This window comes from Pelodiscus sinensis, chromosome 5 (assembly GCF_049634645.1).
Source record: "Pelodiscus sinensis isolate JC-2024 chromosome 5, ASM4963464v1, whole genome shotgun sequence".
NCBI classification, from domain to species: Eukaryota; Metazoa; Chordata; order Testudines; family Trionychidae; genus Pelodiscus; species Pelodiscus sinensis.
In genome coordinates this window covers 51788761-51813798 of record NC_134715.1, presented here as the reverse complement: position 1 = coordinate 51813798, position 25038 = coordinate 51788761, and the positions used below count along the sequence as shown (strand labels likewise).

Genomic DNA, 25038 nt, shown 5'->3' with positions numbered 1-25038 from the left:
GTCCCCCCACCTTCCTTTCTCCAAATTTAACATTTCAAATGTCATTTTGATCTTCTTTGTGTTAACCAGCTTCAGAAATCAAGGTGATTTGAATTCTGATTTACATGTCCATGATTCTGTTGTTGAGTCATGTCATCACCCTATAGTTTTTATATGGTGGCCCTTCAAAGAAGCAGAACAGATTTTTTCCTCAGTAAGCTCCCTCTTACCACTTTAAGAGAAAAGTGAAATAAAACTTACTGATGTATATATAGATGTCACTTTGTTTCATGTTTCTTTTCCTTTTATTATTTTGCACCAGTTAAGCGGCTGTCCCCTTCTTCCTTTTTAGAAATGAATAGTGTCTTACGAGTTATAATCACAATTCTCATTTGCATAAGATTATTTAAAGGAATACGATAATAAACAACCTCTTCTCAACTCCAGAATTACACAGTAGCTGCTGTAGGTGTAGATTTTCAAGGTATAAATGTTCAACTCCCATTCTGTGAAAGTTGGATGCCTAGCTCCCCTTGGAAAATCTCCTGGTTTATTATTTCAGCAGTATCTCTTGATTTCCAAGTAATGTTTGTGCACTCTTCACAATTTGCATTAGCTGAAGAATGGCTGCATAAATGCACAAGATGTGTGCATATGCTATGTGTATACCATTTTACAGTTTATCCCAAAAGCTTAGACTTGTTTTTTAATGTAACATTTGAGAGAGAAACACAAATGTAACAAAGATGAACTAAACAGCATCTTTGAATCATATTTCACAACAAACATCAAAGGAAAGTACCTATGCTACCTGTTAACATTGTGTTAAAGGTTGTATGCAGGGTTGTTTACTAAGTTCTGTTTCTGAAAACAGAATGTTAAATTAAGATATAAGATTATTACGGTAACTGGATCTTAAGTTAATGATGTTAGTCCGTGATGTTTCTGAGAGTTAGTTAAAAAGAGAGAGAGAAGGAGAGAGAGAGAGCGCTGCCTAGATTATCTGTGCTGACAAAGCATCATTAAAAACTCTTCCATGTGCAATACAAATACATTTGTTTTTATCACAGAACCATCAGCCATTATAGCTTTCTTTCGCCCAACAATAGAAGGAAAAATAATTTTTTTCATTCAAAGCTTCAAGCTCTGTTAGAAGGGAGATGAAAAAAATAACTTTTTGTGTAAACAAGGAGAGAATTTACAAAAGTCTCCATAAATATTTTTAATTCAAATGGAAACATTTTTATAAACAAATACATATTCTCCTTTTGTTTGTCAACCCAAATTTTGTATCATTGTTAGTGTGTGAGAACTTAAAAGGTGAAATTGATCTAGAAATGCATTATAAACAGAAGTGAAAGTGATGGGTCTGTTTTCCTCTTCCATCCTGAGAGAAATGTAGCAAATAAAGCAAAAATACAACTAGTTAAACTGAAGTAGACTTAAAAAACTTATAGATTTTAATAATCTAAAATGTTTAGTAGTAGCACAAGTAAAGGTTTGTGGTTTCTAAAAGTGACTTTCTTCCATAGGTAACCTTTTCACATACAGAACTTTGGAGACACTAGAAGAGACCTTTTCTTCCCTTCATAATGTACTATCGGTCACAATAAATCTTTTTTTCTTTAAGTTCTTCTGGCTTCTATGAATTATTCAAGCATTGCATTGTTTATGACCTAATGCTGCATGTAGGAAAGATGCATCATAGTTACTAAGCATTTTTGGCTGGCTTTATATTTAATATTATCAATCTTGCATTTAGCTCTAAGATTGTTAAGGTCAAATTCTCATGGATGTACACAGGAAAACCATGCCATGCAAACAAAGGGAACTTTGCTCAACAATGCCAGAGCATCCTTAATGTTTGATCAAAGTGGGTAGATTTCCAACATGTACAAGCCCAGTAACAAAGAACCAGCAAGACCTCTTGGGTTTCTCACACACATGCCATTGTTGTGGACCTTGGGCTTTTGAGGCAGATGATGTGCCCTAGAGGAAGTGCATTTCTTGAAGTCCTTGGATAGCTAGAAACTCTGCTGTTTCTTACTGAGTTCCTCGCAGATGACCCACCAAACACCGAATAGTACAATGAGGTTGTTTTTTTTTTAATATTAAACACTTCTCTCCAGCAGCAGCAGGCAAAAGCCCAGTTCTGGTATTTGCTACTCATTCCAATTACCTGTACTGTGCAGTGACCTCTGGATATAATAAGCCCACCGTCTTCTTTCTTACCCACTTCTCTGCACACATGAAAGACAGTTTAATGTGCTCTTCTGCAGTTTTCACAACCAGATGGAATGTCATGTGCAAACAAAGCCCACAATTGTAAAGATAAGCCCTTTTACTTTTAATTTCATCTCCTTGTTTGAAGTCCATGTGGACAAACCGTAGTGAGAATTCAGACCTAGAACTGTAGCAACTTCTGAATTAAAAGGACCAGATGAGAAGTTGATAACCTGTGTAAGCATTAGCTTCGAAATAGGCTGCTAAAGACCCAAAAGTTGCTTCTGGTGTCACTGTGTATAGATGCTTTCTCTATGATTATTTGTGGCAGGACGAGGAGAGAGCAAAGTGTAAATCAAGAAGTAATTAAGAAAATGCTGTTTTCCCCCTTCATCAAAATTAAATAAATTAATATGTGAAGAAGGTGCAGAAAGAACAATTTCCTTGCAAATATGTATAATCCCAGCCCTCAACAGAGGGGTGAAAAACAAAATGTTGAAGTGCTGCTGTTTGTGTGCCTGCAAAGGCTACTATTTCTTACCTTTGTTCTATACGAATTTAACATAGCGAAACAGCAAGATGAATCCTAATCTGACCTTAAATGCCTTGCCATTCAGCTCACTGGTTTCCCTATAGGAATAAAAGCTGACACTGCCTATCCTGAATTTCCTTCAATCAATATCAATGTGGCACCAAACAAATTGTACAGATAGGCGGACAGGTATGAAATAAAAGCATATCTATTTATACAGATGAATAAATAAATAGGTTTCTATCTAAGAGCTTCATAGTTAGTCTTCAGTAGTAGATGGGATTTAAGAATAAACTCATTAGCAAGTTAATTTCAGACCTTCAAACAATGATTTCAACCATTTTATGGGTTTTGAATTATTTGTGGCGTGTAGATTTGATAAGTAAATGGCTGTTTTTGTGCACAAAGAATATATTGCTTTGACTTTTAGAACAAATCCCTGGAGATTATGCATTGTGCGATTGTAAAACTGCAGTGGCAAAATTGTGTTAATTTGTCTGACTAGAAATATTAACTGTATTATATCAAATAACTGCCAGAAACAATTTTCCACCACTCCCTGTGACTTCATTTTAATTGATTTTTAAGAAACTTTCTTCAAGCTTCTGAGGTTTTGTTTACTCTGACATACAGTTTATTAAATGTGTTTTTTAAAAAAGGAAATTATTTTGTAAATTGTTTTTGAGAGCGGGTTTTTTTTCTTCCCTAAATTTGTTGGCAGTTCAACATTTTTCCATCTACCTTTTTGTGACATGTCCCTTGCTCCACCTCATTTGTTTTCCTATTGGATGTGATAATCAACTACTGATATTTCTTGTTTTTAGAATTTTAGAGGCACCGTGAGGACATAGTTGCATGCACAATGAAACAGAGTGTTTAGCGGCATCACTTAATCTCTTTTACAGATGTTGGTGAATTTGAAAAGGAAAGCTTATAAGAGCAATCATTGAAATAGGCCTACCAGGCAGTTTCCTGTTTTTTACTGTTTACTGAGCAACAGTAAAAATAAACCATCCGTTGTAGTTCCATACAACAACTCTCACATTTCCTGACCTATACTGTTTTCCATTACAAAACTCCTACTTGTGTTCAGATCTTATTCAAAATAAAAAAATCCCCACAGACTTCATTGGGAGTTCTGTCTGATCACATTATTGTTTTTTCTGAGAAACAAAATACTCAATTTTAGTATGATAAATTCTTACAGAAATATTACAATAAAGGGTCATTTAAAAACAACACAGATATTTTCCATTAGAAAATTGACATGTGATCTTGCAGAATACATAGTCTACTGGTTACTGCTGTGAAGGAAATCCCATTGGTTTCCTTGGGTCAAATCTGGCTAGTTGATGTTTTCAGGATATAAACCATACCAATTCATATGTATTGTTTGTAGCCATGCTGGTCCTGAGATATTAGAACAGTGCTGGGCAACCTGCAGCCTGCATGCAGCTCATCAAGATTCTACATGTGGCCTGCAGGACATTTTCTGTTTCCCACGCACAAGGTTGCCAGATTCCACTGGTTTTTTTCCTACCAGTATTACTAAAGTGAGACACATGTAAAGCCAAGGGTACATGAAATGACGTACATGCTGATTACATACAATATTGACTGTGAGAGTCATGTGCACCCTCTGCATCCAATCATAGTGCTGCTATGGTTTAGTCGGCACACCCTGCAAATTCTAGGTATGCAAGTGCAGTTAGTAAAACGAACCTATCTAGGAGACCATTTTGGTTATGATAATCTCATGGCCCGCTGAGATGAAGGAGGGCCACTCACTAGCCTTGGTTACCCATTGATGTATTAGGAGGACAAGGTGGATGAGGGAATATCTTTTATTGAACCTACTTCTGTTAGTGAAAGAGGCATGCTTTTGAGCTTGCACCAAGTTCTTCAGTCCGGAAAAGGTACTCAGAGTGTCACAGCTAAATATAAGGAACGCATTGTTTAGCATAAGGAGTTAACATGTTGCAAGGGGCCATAAAGGTGACTCAATTAATGTCTCTGTAGTTGTCAAACAAAGAAGAGTTTGTGGGCTACGCATGGCTGTAATAGTAGGCCATAAATCCAGTGTCTTTATTGACCCCATGATTCTTCGTGTCTAACGTAATTATGAATTTATGCATCTTGAGCTTGACTTTTGAAGGAGTTGTGCAGGTTTCTTTTGAGAACAAGGACTGAGAACTCAGTTATGGTGTGATCGTTTTGTGAAAATGCCCATGGGTGATAGAATGTTTTGCCTATCTGAGATGGAATGGTTTTTTTGTTCATAATTTTTCTGTCTATTTATTCAAGAGTGTAGAGATTTCATGTACACTACAGCTGATGCACACCACATGTTATGATATGCATGCATAGGAACCAGGGATCTTGAAATCTGTGTTGTGGGAGATAGGGATTATCTTAGCTGTAGAGATGCAAGCTTTGTGTTTGTTCTTAAGGCAGGGACTAGTGCTACTTGGAATTGGTGGGTGCTGGTTTGAGAGTTATCACAGTTTTTGGTAAGATGGGGAACTTGCTTCTGCTGATAAGATTTCCAAGGTTGGGAGTGGAGATTGTTTGAATTCTAAAAGCGGGAGCTTGGGAAAGAATTTGCGACAACTTCAACAACTCTTTCTAGAACACTCCTAAACCAATATCAACTTCCTGGACATTACAGTCAGCTTATGCATTGGTGCCCTAAAGATTACATTAAAAAAACCCAGATACATACCCCACATTTATCTTTGCAGATTCAGTAACCATCACAAGCATACCAAGAAATCTATTGTCTACATCCAAGCACTCAGATACTATAGATTATATTCTGTGAAGAAAATCTGGGATACACCTTAACACGCTTTAAATTATCCACACAAAATAAAGACACTCTAGCAGATAAGTAGATAATTTCTTGGACTGAGCCACCCAAACACCCTGAGAACCTGTTTCAGTACAGGAAACAAATATCTGACTGCACGTCCATATGATCACCTGTCTGAAACCACTGTGGGGTATCATGAAACAATTACAAACTGTACTCGGGGACCTCCATCATGAAAAAAAAAGTTTCCTAAACCTCCTCTTCTGGAAGAGCAAGGACTGGACAACAAGGGATTAAGGAGTTGCTCTTGACTCTCCCAGCACTGTTCTGCCGCACCTGCAAGGTATTGCAAGTTGGAAGAGGAGTTCAAAAGGAAACAGAACAGTTCACCTGTGAACAGACCAGGGAAGAAAATAAACTTTTCAACTCTCAGTTCCTGAGAAAAGACCAAGGGGGAAAACAGGAATTTCCCAACAACAGCTGTCTGAAGATCTCTCCTGGTAGGAAGGGGGGCCTGCTTTTGCTCCTGCTACACTCTGAGAGGGACGCATCCTGCTCTCCTTATTCAGTTTGCTTTAATTCCTTTTGCTTTTTATTTATGGACTACTGCAGAAAAGGTGGGACTTTGACATGATCTTGCCAGAGGGCTAAATCACAGGAAGAGGCAAGCCTCTACTCAGCTGGAGAAGCCAGCAATGGCAGACCAGAACTACCATGCCATACTCAACCATGAGGAGGCACCAGGGTGAGCCAATCCTTTCACATGTGATGGAGAATGGAGATACCCTTCCTGCCCCTGCAGAAGTGGGAGAACAGACTGATTCAGAAGGTCATACACTCTAGACTTGGAGGCCTGGGTTGATAGGTCAGACAATATGGACCTTAGAGCATCTTCTTAAATGAATGAGCCCTGGAAGCTGCAGCATATGACAGTTCAGCAGCAGCAACAGTGCATGCAGAATGGCAAAGCCTGGTCATATTGATCCCAAAGCTGGTCAATTCTGTTTCCAAATTGGATGCTATCCCATGATGTGAGTAAAGAAGGCATTAGATCAGCTGGATGAGCACTATATATCACCATGTTAGACCAAAGGAATGGCTACTGGCAGATTCCATTCACATCAGAATCACAGTAGAAAGCTACCTTTGCCACACTGTTTGGCCTCTGTCAATTTAGGACTACACCCTTTGACTTCCATAGTGCCCCAGCAGTATTCCAGAGGTCATTGATAAAGTTTTTCAATGACTTGGCTCATATGCAGCAGCCTCTTTAGCTACAGCTGAGATTAGGAGGAACATCTGGCATAGGTAACCACTGTACTTCAGTCCCTATGGGGGACTTGACTAACTGCAAACTCAGTAAAGTGCAAGATTGGGAAAGAAGAGACCACGTACATAGGATTTGAATGGAGAAAAGGCCTAGTCTGACCCATCATGGACAGTCCAGGCCCTCAAAATATGCCAATGCCAGCCATAAAAAAACAAGTCTGAAAATTTTTGAGGCTTACAGTTTACTACAGTCAGTTTGTGCTAGGGTTTTTTATTATAGTAGCCCACCCTCACAAATCTAATTAAGGGTAGTAGCACCACTTGTACATCGAATCTGTCCAGTTTAGTTCCAACTTCTCAAAATACAAACTGATGCCTCAGAATTGGGACTGAGTGCAGCATTGTCCCAGGAAACAAATGGAAAAGAATGCTTGGTACTCTGAATGACAAACATTCCCTCAGGAGCAGTCATATTTAACAACAGAAATTGAAGGACTCACAGTGGAATCTTTTTGATAATACCTGAGGGAAATCCATTCAAGCTTGTTGCTGATCATGAAACTAGAGTGGTTAAAGGCCATGAAGGACACAGTCCCCTGGCTTATGTACTGGTACTTGCCCCTCTAGCTGTACAACTTCCCAGTTCAATACGGAATGGGAAAAATTCACCAAAATGCTGAATTTTTTCTCAGGAAGTGAGAGTCTACTGCCAAAGCAGAGCCATCAGATGGAACAGACCCCAGTGGAGAGAGAGAAATGCCATGCCACATCTAGCCAGGAACAGGTGCCATTGGTGACCTGAGCCACTTCCCAGGTGATTGTTCTGATTACTTTGTTGCTCAGGGCTTGGAGTTTCCAACTGCTCCCTTCATCCCAGATAAAGAATTCTGTTTTGAACCTCAGAATCCTTTCCTAATGAAAGTGATGTTGAAACTGATACATTTGGCTGAAGAGTTTGTTTTGACAAATAAGCGCTTTGTGACAAAAAAATTTGTAAGAAAGCTGTAAATATTAACTGAACATTAAAGTTTATATCTAGATCGGCAAATTGTTGGTTCTAGGTATAGCTCTAGATATAGATCTTTTCATTGTTATCCTGCAGATTGTCAAGCAGGTTTGATAACTATGGGATACTTTAATCTGTAAAACTCCAATACAGTGCTTGATTTGAGGCTGAAACTTTTAGCTTCCATTTTAAATCTATAAAATAATGGGTCTGAGCTAAGCCTATACTACTGATGTTGCTTGGGTGTATGAATAAGCAACCCCCACCCACGTGACATAACTTACACCAACCTAAATGCTAGTGTGTACAGTGTTAGTGTTATGTCGGTGAAAGTTCTATTGTTCATTGGGAGTGGACTTATCATGTTGATGGAAAAGCACTCTCCTGTTGGCTTAGAACAGTGTTTCTTAAACTTTTTAAGACCGAAGAACACCAAACAATCTTTTTTTTTAAAATGAGGAACACCAAGGATTTTTTGTTGAGCCAAAGAAAAGGGGGAGGTTCGGGGGAGAAGTGATTGAAGGGAGGGAAAAAAAGGTCTGCCCCTTTAAGGCAGCCATTTTGAACTCTGTTGTTCTCCACGGCACACTGGTTTAAGAAGCACTGGCTTACAGGGTTACAATAATAACTATAGCCCGAGTTTGTGGATGTTAACTGTGGTGTTTAAATATATATTATGCATGGAACACTCTGTAAACATCCACAGAGCCACTGTGGATAAAATTTTCAGAAGTGCCTGAGGCTAGATTTTCAAAAGGTATTAATAGGAATGCATAATAGGAGTTAGGCAAAGAAACTGCTTAGAAGCTTTTGAAAATGCCACTAGGGGATTATCTACATCTTTAGGCATCTACAATAATTTTGAAAATGTGGCCCAAAGTGACTTAGATGCCATTAACTTTCAGTAGGACTCAGGCACCTAAGTCACTTAGGCACTTTGAAAATTTTATTTTATATCCGTCATAATATCTCTCATTAATACTCATATTTGGTCAATATGTGCCAAACATTAGGGATGTTCAGATAGAAGCAGCCACGTGAGGGGGGTACCGCTGCAGTGTTTCAAAGCAGCAACGTTGCATAGAGCTGACCCCGGGCTCTGTACGCACTGCCCCTTGAAACACCATGTCAGCGTTTCAAAGGGGCAGTGCTGCCTTATTGACTAATCGAATAGTCGATGCATTTTTGCATATTGTTCCATTAGTGAATTACACAATACTTAACATCCTTACGAAACAGTTGATAATAAGTAAGCAACTAGGCCCTCATCCTACTTATGCATGTGCTTAAAACAGTTTTTTGCACTGAGAGTAATCTCATTGAACTCAAAACTTTAGTGAAGTATGTTTATAAGTCTCTGTGGGATCAGGGCCTTAATGTGTGGAGACTGCTTATTGAAATCATAATAGTCTACAGTTTCCTGCCATTATCAGGGGCATCATATCAGATTTGGGGGGGAGGGGTGACCTGTGCATGTCTTAATGTGGGAGAGAGAATAAGAGGATGGGAGGCAGACTGAGGACAGCAGCTTCAGCAGTGTTACTGAGCATGCTCAGTACAAGCCAAGCACCAAATGGGGGGGAACAATTCCTTACACACACGTGCACGCATGCGCGCACACACACGCCCCACATCATCTCTATCTTGCGGATATTAAGGCAGACAACTTAGCAATTAGTAGGAGGACTGTATCTTATTCCTATATAAAATAAAGACAGTTAAATAAATATTAGACCCACTCAGCTCTAACATTAGCATATTCTGACATTTTGTCAAGTCACTTAAGGGACACTAGTTAACCTTAAGATTTTAGTGTGTATTCTTACTTTGTTATTAACTCTGGGGAGAGAGACAGATCCCATCAGGGCTCTCTCTCAGCTTTGGAAGGGGAGTGAGATCTAGTGGGTTACAGAACGGGGTACATACATTTCATCTCTATATAAGAACATCAGAATGGCCATACTGGGTCAGACCAAAGATTCTTGTAGTCCAGTAACCTGTTTTCCAACAGTTGCCAATGCCAGGTGCTTCAGAAGGAATTAAACAGACAAGACAATCATCATGATCCATCCCCTGTCATCCATTCCCAGCTTCTGGCAAACAAAAGCTAGGGAAACCATTCCTGCCCATTCTGGCTAGTAGCTATTGATGGACTTCCCCTCCTTGAACTTATTTTGTTCTTATTGGAACCCTGTTATAGTTTGGGCCTTTCCACCATTTCCTAGCAAAGAATACCACTAGTTGATCGTGAAAAAAATAATTTATTTTTGTTTGTTTTAAATCTGCCTACAAATGTAATTAGGTCAGCTTCCTGTGTTAAGTGAGTGAAGGAATGAATAACATTTCTTCTTTCCACACCATTCATGATTTTCTAGACTTCTAACATCTCCCCAATGGTCCTTCTAACCCTGTATCCTGTCTTCTGACAGTGGCCAATGTTAGGTGCTTCAGCAAGAATAAACAGTCGTGGCAATTATCATGATCTGTCCCCTGTCACTTGTTTTGTTTGTTTTAAATCTGCTGCCTATAAATTTAATTGGGTTATGTTAGTGAAGGAATAAATAAAATTTCCTTATTCTATTTTTCCATACCTTTCATGATTTTCTAGACCTCTAACATAACCTTCCATCCTTTAATAATTTATTTTCCAAGCTTAAAAGTCCCAGTCTTGTTAAACTTCCCTCATATGGAAGCTGTTCCTTACCCCCTAATCATTTCTGTTGCCCTTTCTGTACCCTTTCCAAATCAATATATCTTTTTTGCAGATGGGGTGACCAAATCAGCATACAGTGTTCAAGATGTGAGCATACAATGATTTTATATAGAGGCAATATGGTATTTTGTCATCTTATCCATTCCTTTCCTAATGATTCCCAATATTTGGTTAGTTTTTTAGTTTTTAAACTGCCACTGCCCATTGAACAGATGTTTTCAGGGAACTATCCACAAGGATTCCTAGATCACTTTCTTGAGTGGTAACAGCTGTTTTAGAACCCATCATTTTTGTGTGTATAGTTAAGATTATATTTTTCCCATGTGCATTACTTTGCATTTACCAACTCTGAATTCCATCTGCCTATATGTTGCCCAGTCACCCAGGTTTGTGAGATCCCTTTGTAACTCTTTGCAGTCAGCTTTGGATTAGTCCTTGTTTACCCTTTTTCAAGAACATTTATTAGAAGTTTAACATCAGTTCTCCAAATGCAAATCCCTGCAGCACAGCACTCATTCCTACGCTTCCCTGCCGTATCTTGTAAGTGGAGCACCGGACAATGTTTTCATGATGATCTAACATTCCTTCATTACCTAAATAACAAGCCTTTTGTTATTTTTAATCACCCTGTCCCTCCCTCTTTTTAGAACAAACTACATGCCCCAAAGGCAAAATTGCAAATCACCCAAACTGTTGCATTTAAGAACTGCCTCTGGAGTAAGGTCTAGGATTTAAGCAGACTTCAAACATGAAATCCAGGGGTTCAGACTCAGGAAGGGGGGAGATTACTGCTCCCCAAATGGTGCCCCGGCTGTTATCCTTGTCTGTTTGTCATTTCTGGACACATTGGGACAGGAGCCATCTCATTATGTGCTTAGTATATTGGAGGCCTGACTTCTACCACAAATCAAATTAATTACTTGTCTCCTAAATATATTAGGTTGTATTAGTAGTTATGCAGGAAAAAGCATCAATTAGTCGGTATCATTTTTTTAGTCTGCCAAACTAAGACTTCCCGCATCCTGAAATTTCTAGTACAGTTTGCTTCTAGATTTATGTTCTAAATTATTTCCTCCTTTTTTCCATTATGACTAGGTTAAATATTAGCCATGATAACTGTAATAAATGCATTTTGATAATTAATGATAAAACCCTCTCAGATAGAATTTGTGTCAAAACTGCTGAGGAGAGTAACAAATCCAGTAAATAATGTGGAACATTATCATTGATGGAACATTTCTTACCATTAAGCCTTCAAACTCTTATTCAGCTGTCAACACATGGGCACTTTCTGGAGCCAAATTCTCTCATGCTGTGCACTGCCTGCAGCTCGCCTGAAGCTCAACTTTGACTAAAAGTGTTGATTTCACTTCTTTTAGCCTTGTTCTCATTTAGCGTTAAAACCTGCTTAGAGTCAGCCTTTTATTCTGCAAAGTACACATGCATGTGTCATCCCTCGCACACTTCTGATGTGAAGTTAAGGCGCTCAAAAGATATGCTAGTAATCTCAATAAATAATTGATTAGAAAGAAGTCTGGCAGTGTTAATTGTGAGGTGCAGCTGAATGAATGCCAAAACAAAAGCTCTTCTGAATGTTTCCGAATACCTTGTAAAGTCTTTAGCATTGAGCAACAGGGTCAGTGCACTGAAGTGGAATTTAAAAGAGGTTCTTGAATGTAATGGATTTTGACTTGCTTTTGTCATGTGCCTCAATGCATCATTGATTGAGCATTCATTTATTAAATCAGCTGTATTTTTTTCTGTTTGTCAGACTACAGACATTTATTGGAAGAGTTTTTTTTATTTAAAGCACAGTTTACTTGTCTTAACTCACAGGTATAATTAGTTAGATTTCTTTTAAAAAAAGATGATTGATTTTCATGTATAGAGACAGACGTGAATAAGCTCATATAGAAATATTTTGGAAGTATTTTTTTGTATCATATACTGTGGGGGAAAGAACAGGGTTACGTTTTAGCTGGAATACTGATAATTCAGGTGTTTAAAAGGTATCTTTTAAATTCAGTTCTAAACTAATGCTCAAAACCCGTTTCCTTTGGAAGGGTCTAAATGCGTTCATTGAAGGAGGAGCTCATCGTGACCAGTGTTAAGTGAATTCCTTAGAAATGAGCATATAGGAATTCCGAGGACTAAAGAAACAAGAGTGGTACTGTAGGTTTCACAGGTTCTGTTCTGTGATTAGTAGAGTACCAGGGAATTGCTTAGGTGCTATGCATATCTGATTAGAGCATTGACAGCAAGGCAGAGGAAAGAAGATCTTGACAATGTGCCAAAATATCCCTTTATGTAAGCAGATGTTATTACCCTTAGAAGGAAAAGTCACTTCTCCAGAATGGTTATTGCGGATTGTGATGAGTGCTCTAGAGACGGGCCATCAACTTCTGAGAATGTATGTGTGCAGTATTTAATATGGCAATTACTTGTCAAATCTGGAAATGTTCACGTTGATGCTCTATACTTGTTGAATAATGGCCATGTCACTTGTTTGCAAATCATCATCACAGCTCACAATGTGAGGAAACAGATTGAAGATGAAATCAAATTTGATTTTTCAGTATTCCTATTGGTAATGAGAATTGAGAGTTTCCTGACCTCAACTATAAACAAGAGTTCCCTAAAGGTATGGAGGGGGAGAAGTGAGATGTTTTGATGTCTTACTGGACCTAACACCAATTAAAGCCCACATGGGGGACCATTGGGATTTAGACCAGTGGAGCATTCTTTCTTTTATTAGTAAAATCCTGATTGATGGCTTTTTAAAGAAGATTGATTTTGAGGAAGGAGGCGAGGAATGCAGTAAGAAGAAAACTTGAGGAAAATGGAGAGGAAAAAGAGAAAGAAACAAAGGGGCAATTGGAAGGGGGGAGGAATAGCTCCATGGTTTGAGCATGGGCCTGCTAAACCCAGGGTTGTGCGTTCAGCCCTTGAGGGGGCCATTTAAGGATCAGGGGCAAGTCTGTCAGGGAGGGTACTTGGTCCTGCTGTGAAGGCAGGGGACTGGACCTGATGACCTTTTTAAGGTCCCTTCCAGTTGTATGAGATAGGTATATCTCCACAAATGTTTAAAATGTTAATGGTAATATTTTGTTTGCGTCGTAAGTCACTAAATACAAATAGGCAAAATTCAAAAAATTTGAGTGGACAGCCTCATCTTTAGTTCAGATCCTTATTACTAAAGCCACATATCATTAAGGACCCTTTCTGCTAGGTGCTGAGCACTTTCAATTCCCTTTATCTGTAGGAGTTGAAGATGTTCAGCACCTTTAGAGTTGCACCAATGAAGGGCAAAAATTCTTAAATTACTGTAGATATAAACATGAATAAAATGGTAGGCCATCCTTCTCCGCTGTGGTGAATCATAATAGTGACATTAAATTTTAACACTGATTGTGCAGATGTGTTATAGTGCGTGTATGTGTGTATTTGATAAATATGTGGTTTTATTATTCAAACTGCAGTGATACCTACAATGGTTGTGAAAGCCAACTCAACGCCTTGTTCTTAAACTCCCTTGACAAGTAACTCATGATTAAGCAGCTGTTTGTGCTTTTCAGGATGTCAGACACACGGGAAAATTTTCTTTTTTCTCTTTTTGGCTCCCCAGGCTCTTCCAAATGATAGTAGTCTGAATTTGAAACCAAGCAAAATAAAGCTTCAGTCCACGTCTTTACAGAAAATTTCCATGTACATTTTCTTGTTTTAATTTCTTTTAAACTACACTATCAGAAAGAATAAAATACTGTGTCATCTAGTAAGAACAAAAATGTTCATACAACAAGTTTTTTTTCTCCCTGAAGTCAGAGAGCCACAGCTTTTTATTACTGATTGCCTCAATTTTCTTTCCAATTTTTAGGTAAAACAGCAAAGCAGATGTAATATTAAAATTAAAACAGGTTTAAACATAACATTTCAGAAATGCCCCATGTTGACAGTTCTTGCAGTTTAATTTTATGGAATGATCAAGTAGGCTTCTAGACACTCTAAAACTTTTACTGGGACCTCATTCCAAAGCTTCAAACTTTTTGAAAGGGGACAAGTTTTTATACCTCATGTAAAACGATTAATAAAAAAGATACACAGATTCACAACGTCAGGAAAAAAATCCAGGAAAAATTGAAATACTAAATTTTCTTTTTGTACACATATTGGCTTTCTCACCTTTATATATATATATAGCTAGGTTTATGATATGTATCAGTTCTGATCCACTTTGTTTTACTATAGAAATCTACTTTCATTATAACATTGCATCTAAGTAGGGTGTTTCATTTTAAGATCCTTATGTTAAAGAGTGCCTTTAATCCATAGGGACCCCCAAAACATTGTATAACGTTTATGTATTGTATCGTATATACAAGTACAGGTTGGACTTCCCTGGTTCGGCACCCTTGGGGCCTGACCCTGTCCTGAAAGAGGGCATTTTCTAGATCAGGGGAGGTCCCCTGCTACCAGTCTTCCAGAATACTGCCCTGCCCTCCAGCTGGCTCTGTTCTAGCCTCACTGCCATTGGGCTCCAGCCCTGCTGCTATAGGGTTTGGGCTTGGCCTCTAGCCCGCAGCCGCCGCCAGCCAGCTGGAGCTCTCCAGGGATGGAGCTCCCCAGCGGCTGTGTAATCTTATGTTTGTATTTGTTAACAACAGTCACTTTTCGCATTGTTGTCATGCAGCCTTTTCTAGGGAAAAATCATAACAACTGTTAAATAGTTTCCATCAAAGTTTTAGAAAAATGTAGGACGTTAGAGTAGGGATGTGTACGGTTAACTGGAGCAGCTCCCCACCGTCTGCGGGCAGGGAACTGCTCTAGCCCCGCAGAGCCTGCCTAGGGTTGTCAGGTATCCAGTATTCACTCGGACAGTCCGGTATTTTTGCCTCCTGTCTGGTAAAAAAAAAATTGAGAGAATACCAGACACCTGAGATGTCCGGTAGTCTCTGAATTTTTCCCCGGTCAGGAGGCGAAAATGCCGGGCACCTGGCAACCCTACAAACACTCAGCGCCCGGACTCCCCTACGCCACCCCACCCCCAACACTGCAGCCCCGTGACCCCAGCCCCCATGCTTATCTGGTTCCCCAAGGCAGCAGGCACAAAATGGCTGCTAGCCAAAAGACCTAGGGGAAGAAATGATTTCTCCTGGGTCTTAGTGCTCAACTTCTCCCCTGTTCCTATCCCTGCACTTACTCTTAAAGGGGACATGCTGCTTTAATGCTATTTTATTTTATTTTATTTTATTTTATTTTATTTTATTTTATTGGCTTAAAAAGTCTCCCCCACCTCCCTTTTTTTCCCTTCAACAGAATTTTTTTCCGGTGTTTTTTTTTTTTTTTGAGGGGGGGGGGGTTTGGATGGGGGTGGTGTTCGGTATTTTTGTTTCAATCATCTGGCAACCCCAGGCCTGCTCTGGACAGAGACGCTCCAGCCCTGCCGGAGCAACACTTCTGTGGCAGGCCCGGCACACCAGAGGCACAGAGACTGTTCTTGCTGGAACAGCCCTTCCTCCTCTCCCACCCTCCCTTTAATTAGTTACCCATTTAAACATCACATTTAACCTGTTAACCAATTAAATGGGATTTTACATCTGTAACACAGAGTGAAGAATAATACTGTCTCTCATTGAAACCACACTTTGAATTGTAAGAGGCAGGATATAGTTACCTGCAGGAAACTAGAATTTGACCATAATGCTGAGACAAAAACCCTTTCCTGATTAGAAAGTTCTATGGCATTTTTCACATGCAAGTAGCTACGACCTGTGTTTTACATTAGATCTGAGCAAGGGCAACAGCAGCGTGGTCCCTAACATTATGTTAAGACTGTTTGTGCCAAATACGGGGGGTTACTATTGACTAAACCTGCCAGCTGGATAAGTTAGTATTGGGTGGAAGCATATATGTTACATAATGTTGGTCATTTTTAAAGTCAAAACAACCAGTACAAAGGTGATACAAGATTGTAATTAGGTCACACACACTGATTTCTTTAATATCAAATTCAGTCACGTCAGGGCATTAGAAAGCTAGCTTACAAGTAATTGCATATTATTTTGGAGTGGGCACAAACTTGTCACCATATTTAAAAAATCTAGCCTCTAGGTAGATAAAAGGATGTGATTCATTCCATGGATCCTGCAGAGTTTACAGTCTGCTGTGTATCGGATGGTGCGGTTTATGAATAGTGATGAACACAAAGATAGATGCAAGTAAATGCTCCTGTTGGTTAGAAAATCCTAGGAATCCTCACTAAAATTCAGCCTTGCTTGAGTGCCTTAGGACATGCATCCGACATCCAGCTAAGGGGAATTCATATGGTGCTAAGAGTGTGCGTGCCACATGTCATTTGCTTCCTTAATTATACTCACTCTCAAAAGAAGTGTACCCAGGCTTGCAGGCAGAACTTAATTGATTTGTATGCAGAGGGCTGTGGCTTTTAAAGTGTAAGCACACAAATGGTAACTGCAGGTAAGGGTCTCCCTAGCAATATTTTCAGCAATTCAAGCTTTTAGTGATTCCTCTGGTATGGGCTGGAGGAGGGACTAAGACAACAGCTAGCTAAAGCACACATCACTTCAAGAAACAGGACAGACCGAGCACTGTCGCCCTGAAAAAGGGAAGAGTGAGTTCTCAGAGCACAAGTCATTATGCTGCTTCCATGTTTTTGTTTTTTTAAGGAAAGAAGTACCTACTAGAGCTTGACACCATCTTGACAGTGGGAAGTTCTAATAAAAAATCCTTTCTTGTGAGAGCTACAGGGAAGTTTTTTCACTTTATAGGCTTCAACCCAGACATGTAGTCTTACTGCTCTGCTTAAGCAGTCTTTCCTAGAGCGAGGCCTTTTTTTTGTTGTTTTCCCCTCTGGAAATGTTCTCTTATGTTATTGAATCAAAGATCCAGGTTTCAGGGCAAACCATTTAAGCACAAGAACAGCATTCAGATCAGGTAAAGGAAAAAGTCAGCTCCTTCTAATGGCAAGTTTGAACAGCACAGCGAGGAAAGAAAATTGAAACTCAAAGCCACACTTTGTGTAGGAAATATTCAGAGTTCTGTGCCCAGTGAGGAGAATGTGGGGCATTCCTGGTGAAATCTCTGTGCTGTGAGTGACTTGAAGAAACTACAGCACGTTGTTTGTATAGACCATAATAGAATAGCCGAAATGGTGCTGGAGCTGGCTGAAGGACAGACCACGTTCCCCTTCTTTGATATCTCCCTTTGCACCCTTCTAGTAGAATTAATTTGAACTAACAGCCACAAGGTGTAAAAGAAAAGGAGCAGGTGGCAGGGCTTTTGTATGTGAGAGGTTGGATTCTGCAACTCACATCTTTGGTATGACACAGTCCCTTTGACTTTCAGCATGTGTTGCAAGGTTCATCTGTTTTCTTGGTGAGATGGAGTGATGGATAGTGGACACTGCAGTAAGAGACAAGATATATATATATATATTCTTCATAACCCTATGCATTGTGCAATGCCTAGTTAATGTAGCTATCTCTTGTGTGCACATTTGATATAGAGCACTAAGAAAGGACCCCAGTCAATTCCTATATCCTGAACCCTCTAATCAGGCCATTGGGTACTTTTAGATTCCTCCAAGGTGGGCAAGAGGTGCTGGCAAACCATCATCTTGCATTCCCGGGACGTGGTGTGTCGTATCAGGGGGTGGAATGTAGCCAGAGAGCCCCTCCCCCCCCATCTCATCCATCTTATTTGCCTCTCTGAGGTTCCCGAAGCATACAGGGCAGAGAAGGAGCAATAAAATCAGCATAGTCTATGCTGGCTCATCTGATCCTGAGAAGCTGAAAACATAGATATGAGGAGAGAGCGATTAAGGCAATAAGCTGAGCTCGAGGCTGCGAGAAGTGCCCGGCTGGCACCCATGTTGATACGAACACACAGCCGTCCCTGGGAGAGGAATCCCCCACTGAGAAAAGAATCTCCAGTACTTCCAATTGAATCCTCTCAACTCTCTCTTACAAGTGTAAATTAAGTGCACAACTCCCTTGTAAGAACTGGTCTCACAAAAGGCAGACCAGCACTATTTGGCATCACAGATAAGAAAGAGAAATAAGTGACCCCATGGGTATAAAGATGGGTACAGCAGCACACTCACTTTTGAGTGTCAATCTACCCTCTACCTGCTGGTCGGATTAGGTGTTTGACCTCCCAAGGTTCTATGGGGACGCCCACCTCGTATTTTCGTCTTTCCTAGGAATTGAGGGTCTGGCCCTGGTCTGACACACTGGAGTCGAGAGGCACAGAAGCGGGTAAAAATTGTACCTGGATGTGGTCCTCTGTCTTAAGTGTACACAGACTTAGAGCTCTTTAAAGGTTAAGCTGTTACTTGGTACTATTATTTCTGTTTTTCTATCTTTATCTTCTTTGTAACCATTTTTAAGATCTATATTTTGCTAGTAGTTAAGAAATAGAGCAATAGCCATTGCAACCATATGATTTATAAGCTTCCTCAATAAACCTGTAACTGTTTAAGCTTTAACCTGACTCCTTCAGTTGCTGTAACAGAACCAGGCACAATTTAAAAGAACTTCAGCCGGTCTTAAGGGACAGATATAGGGAGAGCTTGGGCGTTTGGATGTGTGTCACTCCCAGGTGGCAGATCCGTTGAGGCACTTCTCAGCCTCCCCCAGGCTGCCCGCTGCGAAGGAATCACAGATTCTAGCAGCTAAAATCTGAAGTGTAATAAGCTCTCCCTGCAAACTTATTGGGGCGCTCGTCAACCTCCTCCAGGTTGCCCGCTGCAAGGGACCCCGGTCTCAGCAGTTGAAGTCTCGGGTGTATAGCACACACACACACCACTCACTGCCCTGACCGTCGGCTGATAATATATAACAGATTGTCTATGTTTTGCGAACAAGCACTTGAAAAAATAAATATGTGAAATATGTAGATTCATATTTTCATATTACCATAAATGAGAGTTTTTGCATTGATATTTGACGGGAAACAGACCCTTCAATACAAAATGATTCACATCTTTGAGGAATAGATATCAAGCATCTTGTTCTCTTCTTAGATGATTTAATAATTATATGCCATTTTATTGGCAAAGAAATGGGAGAGGGTTGATGCCTATTCCTCACCAGATATGAATGAAATACTCTCCTATATGGTCATATGAATTACTTATGCATATTGAGCAGGCAGTGCATCCGTTTGCATCTCTGAGTTTCAAATTGCTGAGAGCACATTGCTGTTCAGAAAGGTGATGCAGATGTTTAAAATTTGCTGAGCCTGTATTTGGACAGTGTACTAGATGGGTGGGCTAATTAGTCAGCAGAACACTTAGCAGAGAGAAGAGAAGCAGGTTTATGATTGTAGGGTTAGCGAAATAAATAGCAATCAATCTGTTGTTTCAGTCTAATAATAATTGTTTGCTAAAATACATTGGCATTACACTTAAGAAATGGCTTTATGTGTCTTGTAAAATAATATGCAAACTTTAAACAGATCAGATGAAGATATTTGTTGACTAAAAATGACATAATTAATCTAAATAAAATCATATGGGGGGAAAAGAGGGGTTGCTTTACTATTTCATAGTTTCTAATTCATGCTTTTTATTACCGTTTTATAAAATGTCTCATATAAGGAAATAAGTTTTCTTCCCTTTCTTTTACACAAAATCATTGGCAACATTTGTCTGCTTTATTTAAAACACATTTTTATCAGTTTTTGCAGAATTTAGCTGAATAATAGATCTTAAATTAATCATTAATACAAAAGGCAACACAAGATGGCATTAGGCCAGAGCACTGATTCGGCTACTTACCTATGCTTCATGAGAATTTTCCTCAGTTCCTAAAACAAATGTTTTCATTTCATGTTTTCACTTAAAAGCTTGGCATGGCATCGTAATTTTGAAGTGAAATACATTGTACTTTGTGCACAGTTACATGACTTTAAAATAGGTGTTTAAATACTTTCATTGTTAAAAAATAGACTGCTTTCAGGCTCCTTGAAACCAGGGCTCTTATGTAGATTCTTAAACCTTGCTTAGCACATGGCAGGAAAAGAGACTGTTTCCCCTCTCTCTCCCCCCAGTACAGTAGCTCAGGGACTTCTAAGGTTAACATTATGAAAACAGTGTGAGAGACATCTTCTGGAATTTACTCAGATGCAGAAAGCAACAAAGGTTTGGTTTTGCATTGGGATTTCAATAAATTTAGTTTGTGTGCCTGCTGTGGAAATTTTGTTATCCCCCACCTACCCTCCCAAGAGATTAGATTGGTAGTGTACCAGCTGGTGTGTTGTGTTTGTAAAATATGAGATAATCACTCTCATAAAGCTACAGCCACAGCATCTATGGAAATGTGTTTAGGAAAATTGGAAAGCAATACAAGAGATAAAATGACCAAATCTGTTTTTAAACAGTGGCTAGCTATTCAAATTAATTAGAGCTTGTAGATCAGTTAATAACACTGTTGCTTTTCATTGTTTTATGTATTTTTTTTACACACATTAAGGTTGTTCTTTACAAAAGATTTTATTTTAAAAACTGAATTGCTTGGATTTCTGGGAAAAGAAATTTGTTTATTTCATTCCTGTAATAGACTGCATATAAACCATGATGCATTTGTGTAACCCTCGTTATATTTTCATTGTATTAAAATGACTCTGATCCTTTCCCCCAAAAAATGATGACGATGATGATGATTATTATTGTTGGATTTCCAGGCCTGTTCCACAATTACTAGAGTATAGGTTGCACTACAGGCAACGAACTTCTGTTTGTATTGTTTACGAGAGTTTCAATTAGTTCTTAAAGAGTTAATTGTATTTTCCCTTTCCACATTTCCCCTTCTTTCTGCCCTGTGTTTACTAAAGAAGATACAGTCAAATGGCAAACCTGTGTTTTTGTTCCTTTTCAGAAATCCCTGACAAGCCCACAACACAGGCTACTGCTGTAGCTGTACATTTCTATTCATTATTGATGACTTGGGGCCTGCCAGGCAGCACAGAGCACAAGCAATATGGATTGCCATACTGAGATTTGGGGTGGTTGTTGGGGTTTTTTCCCTAAATCTGTGAACTGACCAGTTATGAAAAAAATCAAACTCCTCCTCATAAGAGATTCTGGAAAACAAACAAGTGAGTTTTGATATACATTTTGTAAATCAGCTTAGAGCAAATAGTGGAGCAGAAAAATATGAGGGTGAGCTCAAAAAGGACCGAGCACACTCAAACTAATTAATATGTGGCCTAACTTTCTAGCAAATTGAGAGCATAAGCCTGAAAGGTGTTGAATGCCATAAACTCCAATGGGCTTGAGAGACACTCATCACTTTGCAGTGAGCCTTCCTTAATGGTATTCTAGTTTGAGCCATTTGTTTGGTGCTATTCTGGTTTCAGAGAGTTTTTCCTGAGAAAACTAACACAGACTATATTATTGTCTGTTCCTGTGACTTACCCAATGGCATGTGTACATGTGGGCTCCAATTTGCGAATGTGAGAGTAATCATGTCTATGCTCTAGTACTTTTAGATAATATTTCTGGATAAGTGATAGAAAGATGTTTTCAATGCTAAAATAGTGTCCTGTATCAGTAACTGGTGAAAGAAGGTTTTCAGTTGGTCTGTTAATATAATTCTTTCCCATCCATCTGAATAAAACTTATTTTCTGCCACAAATACAGGGTTGTGATGTTTCATTCTTAGCATAATTAAGACTTTTGACTTTAGGGGAAAAAAATTCTCTCTCTGAATATTACACCTTGACAATAGAATGAAGAGAATGAAATGCGCTTTGGTTAGTATATTGATGACATTTTCTGAATAGATTAGTACTGGCACTGTTTTTCATTCATAAAGAGCAGGTTTCACAAAGAAGTTAGATTCAGGTTTGGGGTTATGCTCATTTCTCCCTTTGTAGTTGAATGATTTTTCACAAGCCTTTTCTCTTCGGAGGGAGTGTCAAGGCCTTTTAATTGTGTTGTTTGTTGACTGTACAACTTTAATGTGCTAATTTTTTTCATTGGTACCCTGTTGATAGCTTTCATTTGAGTTAAGCACAGCTAATATGCAAAGGTTTCATATGTGTGAATTATCATTTAAAGTGTAATGGAAATGGAATTATTGTGATTAGATTAAGAAAGCTGTTTTCTGCCATTTTGGAGGGAAAGATGAGAGTGCATTCTAGAGAAGGGTTACATTTCATTTTGTAGAAAAAGAATATGTGCAACATTTAATTTTTTCAGCATATTTTTTACATTCCAACACTGTGTATATAAATTTCAAAATATGGAATCAACTTCCAGGCTTTTTTAACAGCACAAAACTTCTCCTAGGAGGACTGGTTGTTCTGGAAGGTCCCACAGCACCACCTAGTGTATCATAATTTTTTGTTAACATGATGAACTCATGGTTGTTAAGGTGCTAGGAATCACATTTTGTTTTTAATATATCACTGCCATTAATTAAATATAGGGTATGATATGATAGAGAGAAATTTCCAAGTAAAGCAGAATTTTAGATTGTTTATAATTTTCTTCTGCACTAAGTAGGATCTTTTTAAAAAATGGAGTAAAAGCTTTTATTTTAAAATACATAAAAATGTTTATCTCAGTATATAAATTCTTCATCTCAGTTTTCTACACTGGTGAAGACAGAGCTACAGCTTTCTGGATAGTCATGTGTGTGGTTGACAGTTGTATCTTTTGAAATGGATGTTTATTGTTTTCTTGTTAGACATTATTTTAATACTTGTACTCAACACACAGAAAGTCAGCACTTGAATTTACAATTGAAGACCCCTATCCCTACAAGCAGCTTTGCATGATGGGGCTCTGCACATGTGCAGTGCCCCCACTGAAGTCATTGTGGTTCTGTGTGGATCCTGGGGTCCAGTTGCATGGAAGAGAGTTGGAGGCTCCCAGGCTAAATGATATAAAATGGGTCTCATTGGCTGGGATAGCTGAAAGGTTTCTTTCTTGCTCGTCCATAATGAGTATTTGTGCTCTACACTTCAGAGACTGATGATACATCAATACAGTTTCTAAACTAGCCATATATAATTATAATAAGCTTATTTCATGTGGGCACTGCACAAGCAGATGTGTTAGTTTATGACTAGGGTTTGTTGGCAGGCACTGAGGACAGACTGGGTATGAGGGGGAGGGGGCAGGGAAAACAATTTACAAAGAAGAAAGTGGGAGGTGACTGTACTGGTGGCAGAGGAGGGTGAAGGGTGTGTTAGGAGACAGTCAGAGATGTACACCAGGCAGAATTGTATAGTACATTGAAGGTGAAAATAAGAAATTTAAACTTCAATGTGTTGTTCAGGGAAGAACCAGTGAAAGGATGCATACAGGTTTGTATATATAGTCTGGCCCCAGTACTGGTCCAGCTGTGTTTGTGAAGGATGCTCTAATTTATGTTGGCTGCCAGTGGAACCCAGGGGCAACTGTGGCAACAGGATATGGGCAAAGCGCAGGAAAAACGTGAGCAGGACCTCTTTCATTTGACACCACCTCATAGACTAGCTGTAGGAACTGTTGTTATGGCTGTACTCTGCTGGTAGATACCCTTAAACTGGTTATGCTGGCTGTAAGCAGCTTTGCACTAGCAGAACTTTGTAAAATGGTTTGATCGCAGCTTTGCATAGTGCCTCTATCATTCACTCTCTTGATACTCATGCTGCCTGAAACATAACATTTTATCCCCTTCTATTTTAAATTGGAACACACAAACTTAATGTTATGCTTCAATCTGGTAATATTAGAGCTTGAAATTCAGATCTATGTTATTTTAACAATCTATGTCTGAAATTCAATCTTGAATATTAACTGTTGGTGTCCATTTCATATGTGTAAAAACTTCCCCTTATGCAGATTTGGGCCAATTTGTTTTGTGTGTGTCTTTCTGACTGCATGGAAAACACTACTAATAAGCTTCAGAAATATACAGAAGTTGATACTCCATCTTTATTTTTAAACTTCAGGCTTCTTACTGATGTGTGTTTTAAACTATTACAGTTAGGAAGAGGATTTTTAGAATGTAAACGATGCCCTCTGCTGGGAAACTAGGCACATTATGTTTTAAATTTCTGAGCTTGTTTATATTCTCAGGTTGGCTGGTGTACCAGGCTAAAACCTTTCTCTTCAAACTCATTTTTTTAAAAACCCTATTTCTCTTCTAGCTTTACTGATGGAAACCAAACCCTTGATCACTGTACCAGTGTAAACCTGGACTGCTGACGGTATTTTTTCTCTCTCACACATTATGCTTTTAAGTGCATCTTATAGATGCAGGCAGCAGCTTTGGGTCAAAAATTGACTTCTCTCATGCAACCTAGTTGGTTGCAATTAGCCTTTATGTGTGTAATGAGTGAGAAATAACTCTTAGGGTCTAAAACTAGTTATTGTCATTGAATAATAGAAGCACGTCTGCCATCTAATGCAAGTCATGCTTTTAGCATCTAATGTGAATAGTAATGTTAATGAACCTTTCCCTTCCCCAGAGGAGACGGCAATGTGCTATCCC

At 39.0% G+C, this 25038-nt stretch overlaps 1 protein-coding gene across 6 annotated transcripts in view; it reads left to right on the top strand.

Moving 5' to 3' along the window:
- Positions 1–25038, top strand: part of SLC10A7 (solute carrier family 10 member 7) — a 203083-nt gene that overhangs the window by 101166 nt on the left and 76879 nt on the right. The window contains exon 6 of one of the 6 annotated variants that reach the window (XM_075929994.1): positions 1512–1608. The exons of the other annotated variants lie outside the window; for them this stretch is intronic. Coding sequence (XP_075786109.1) covers positions 1512–1547 — 36 coding nt within the window. The 3' untranslated portion in view covers positions 1548–1608. Of the gene's footprint in view, positions 1–1511; positions 1609–25038 lie in introns of those variants that run through there. 6 annotated transcript variants of the gene reach the window in all.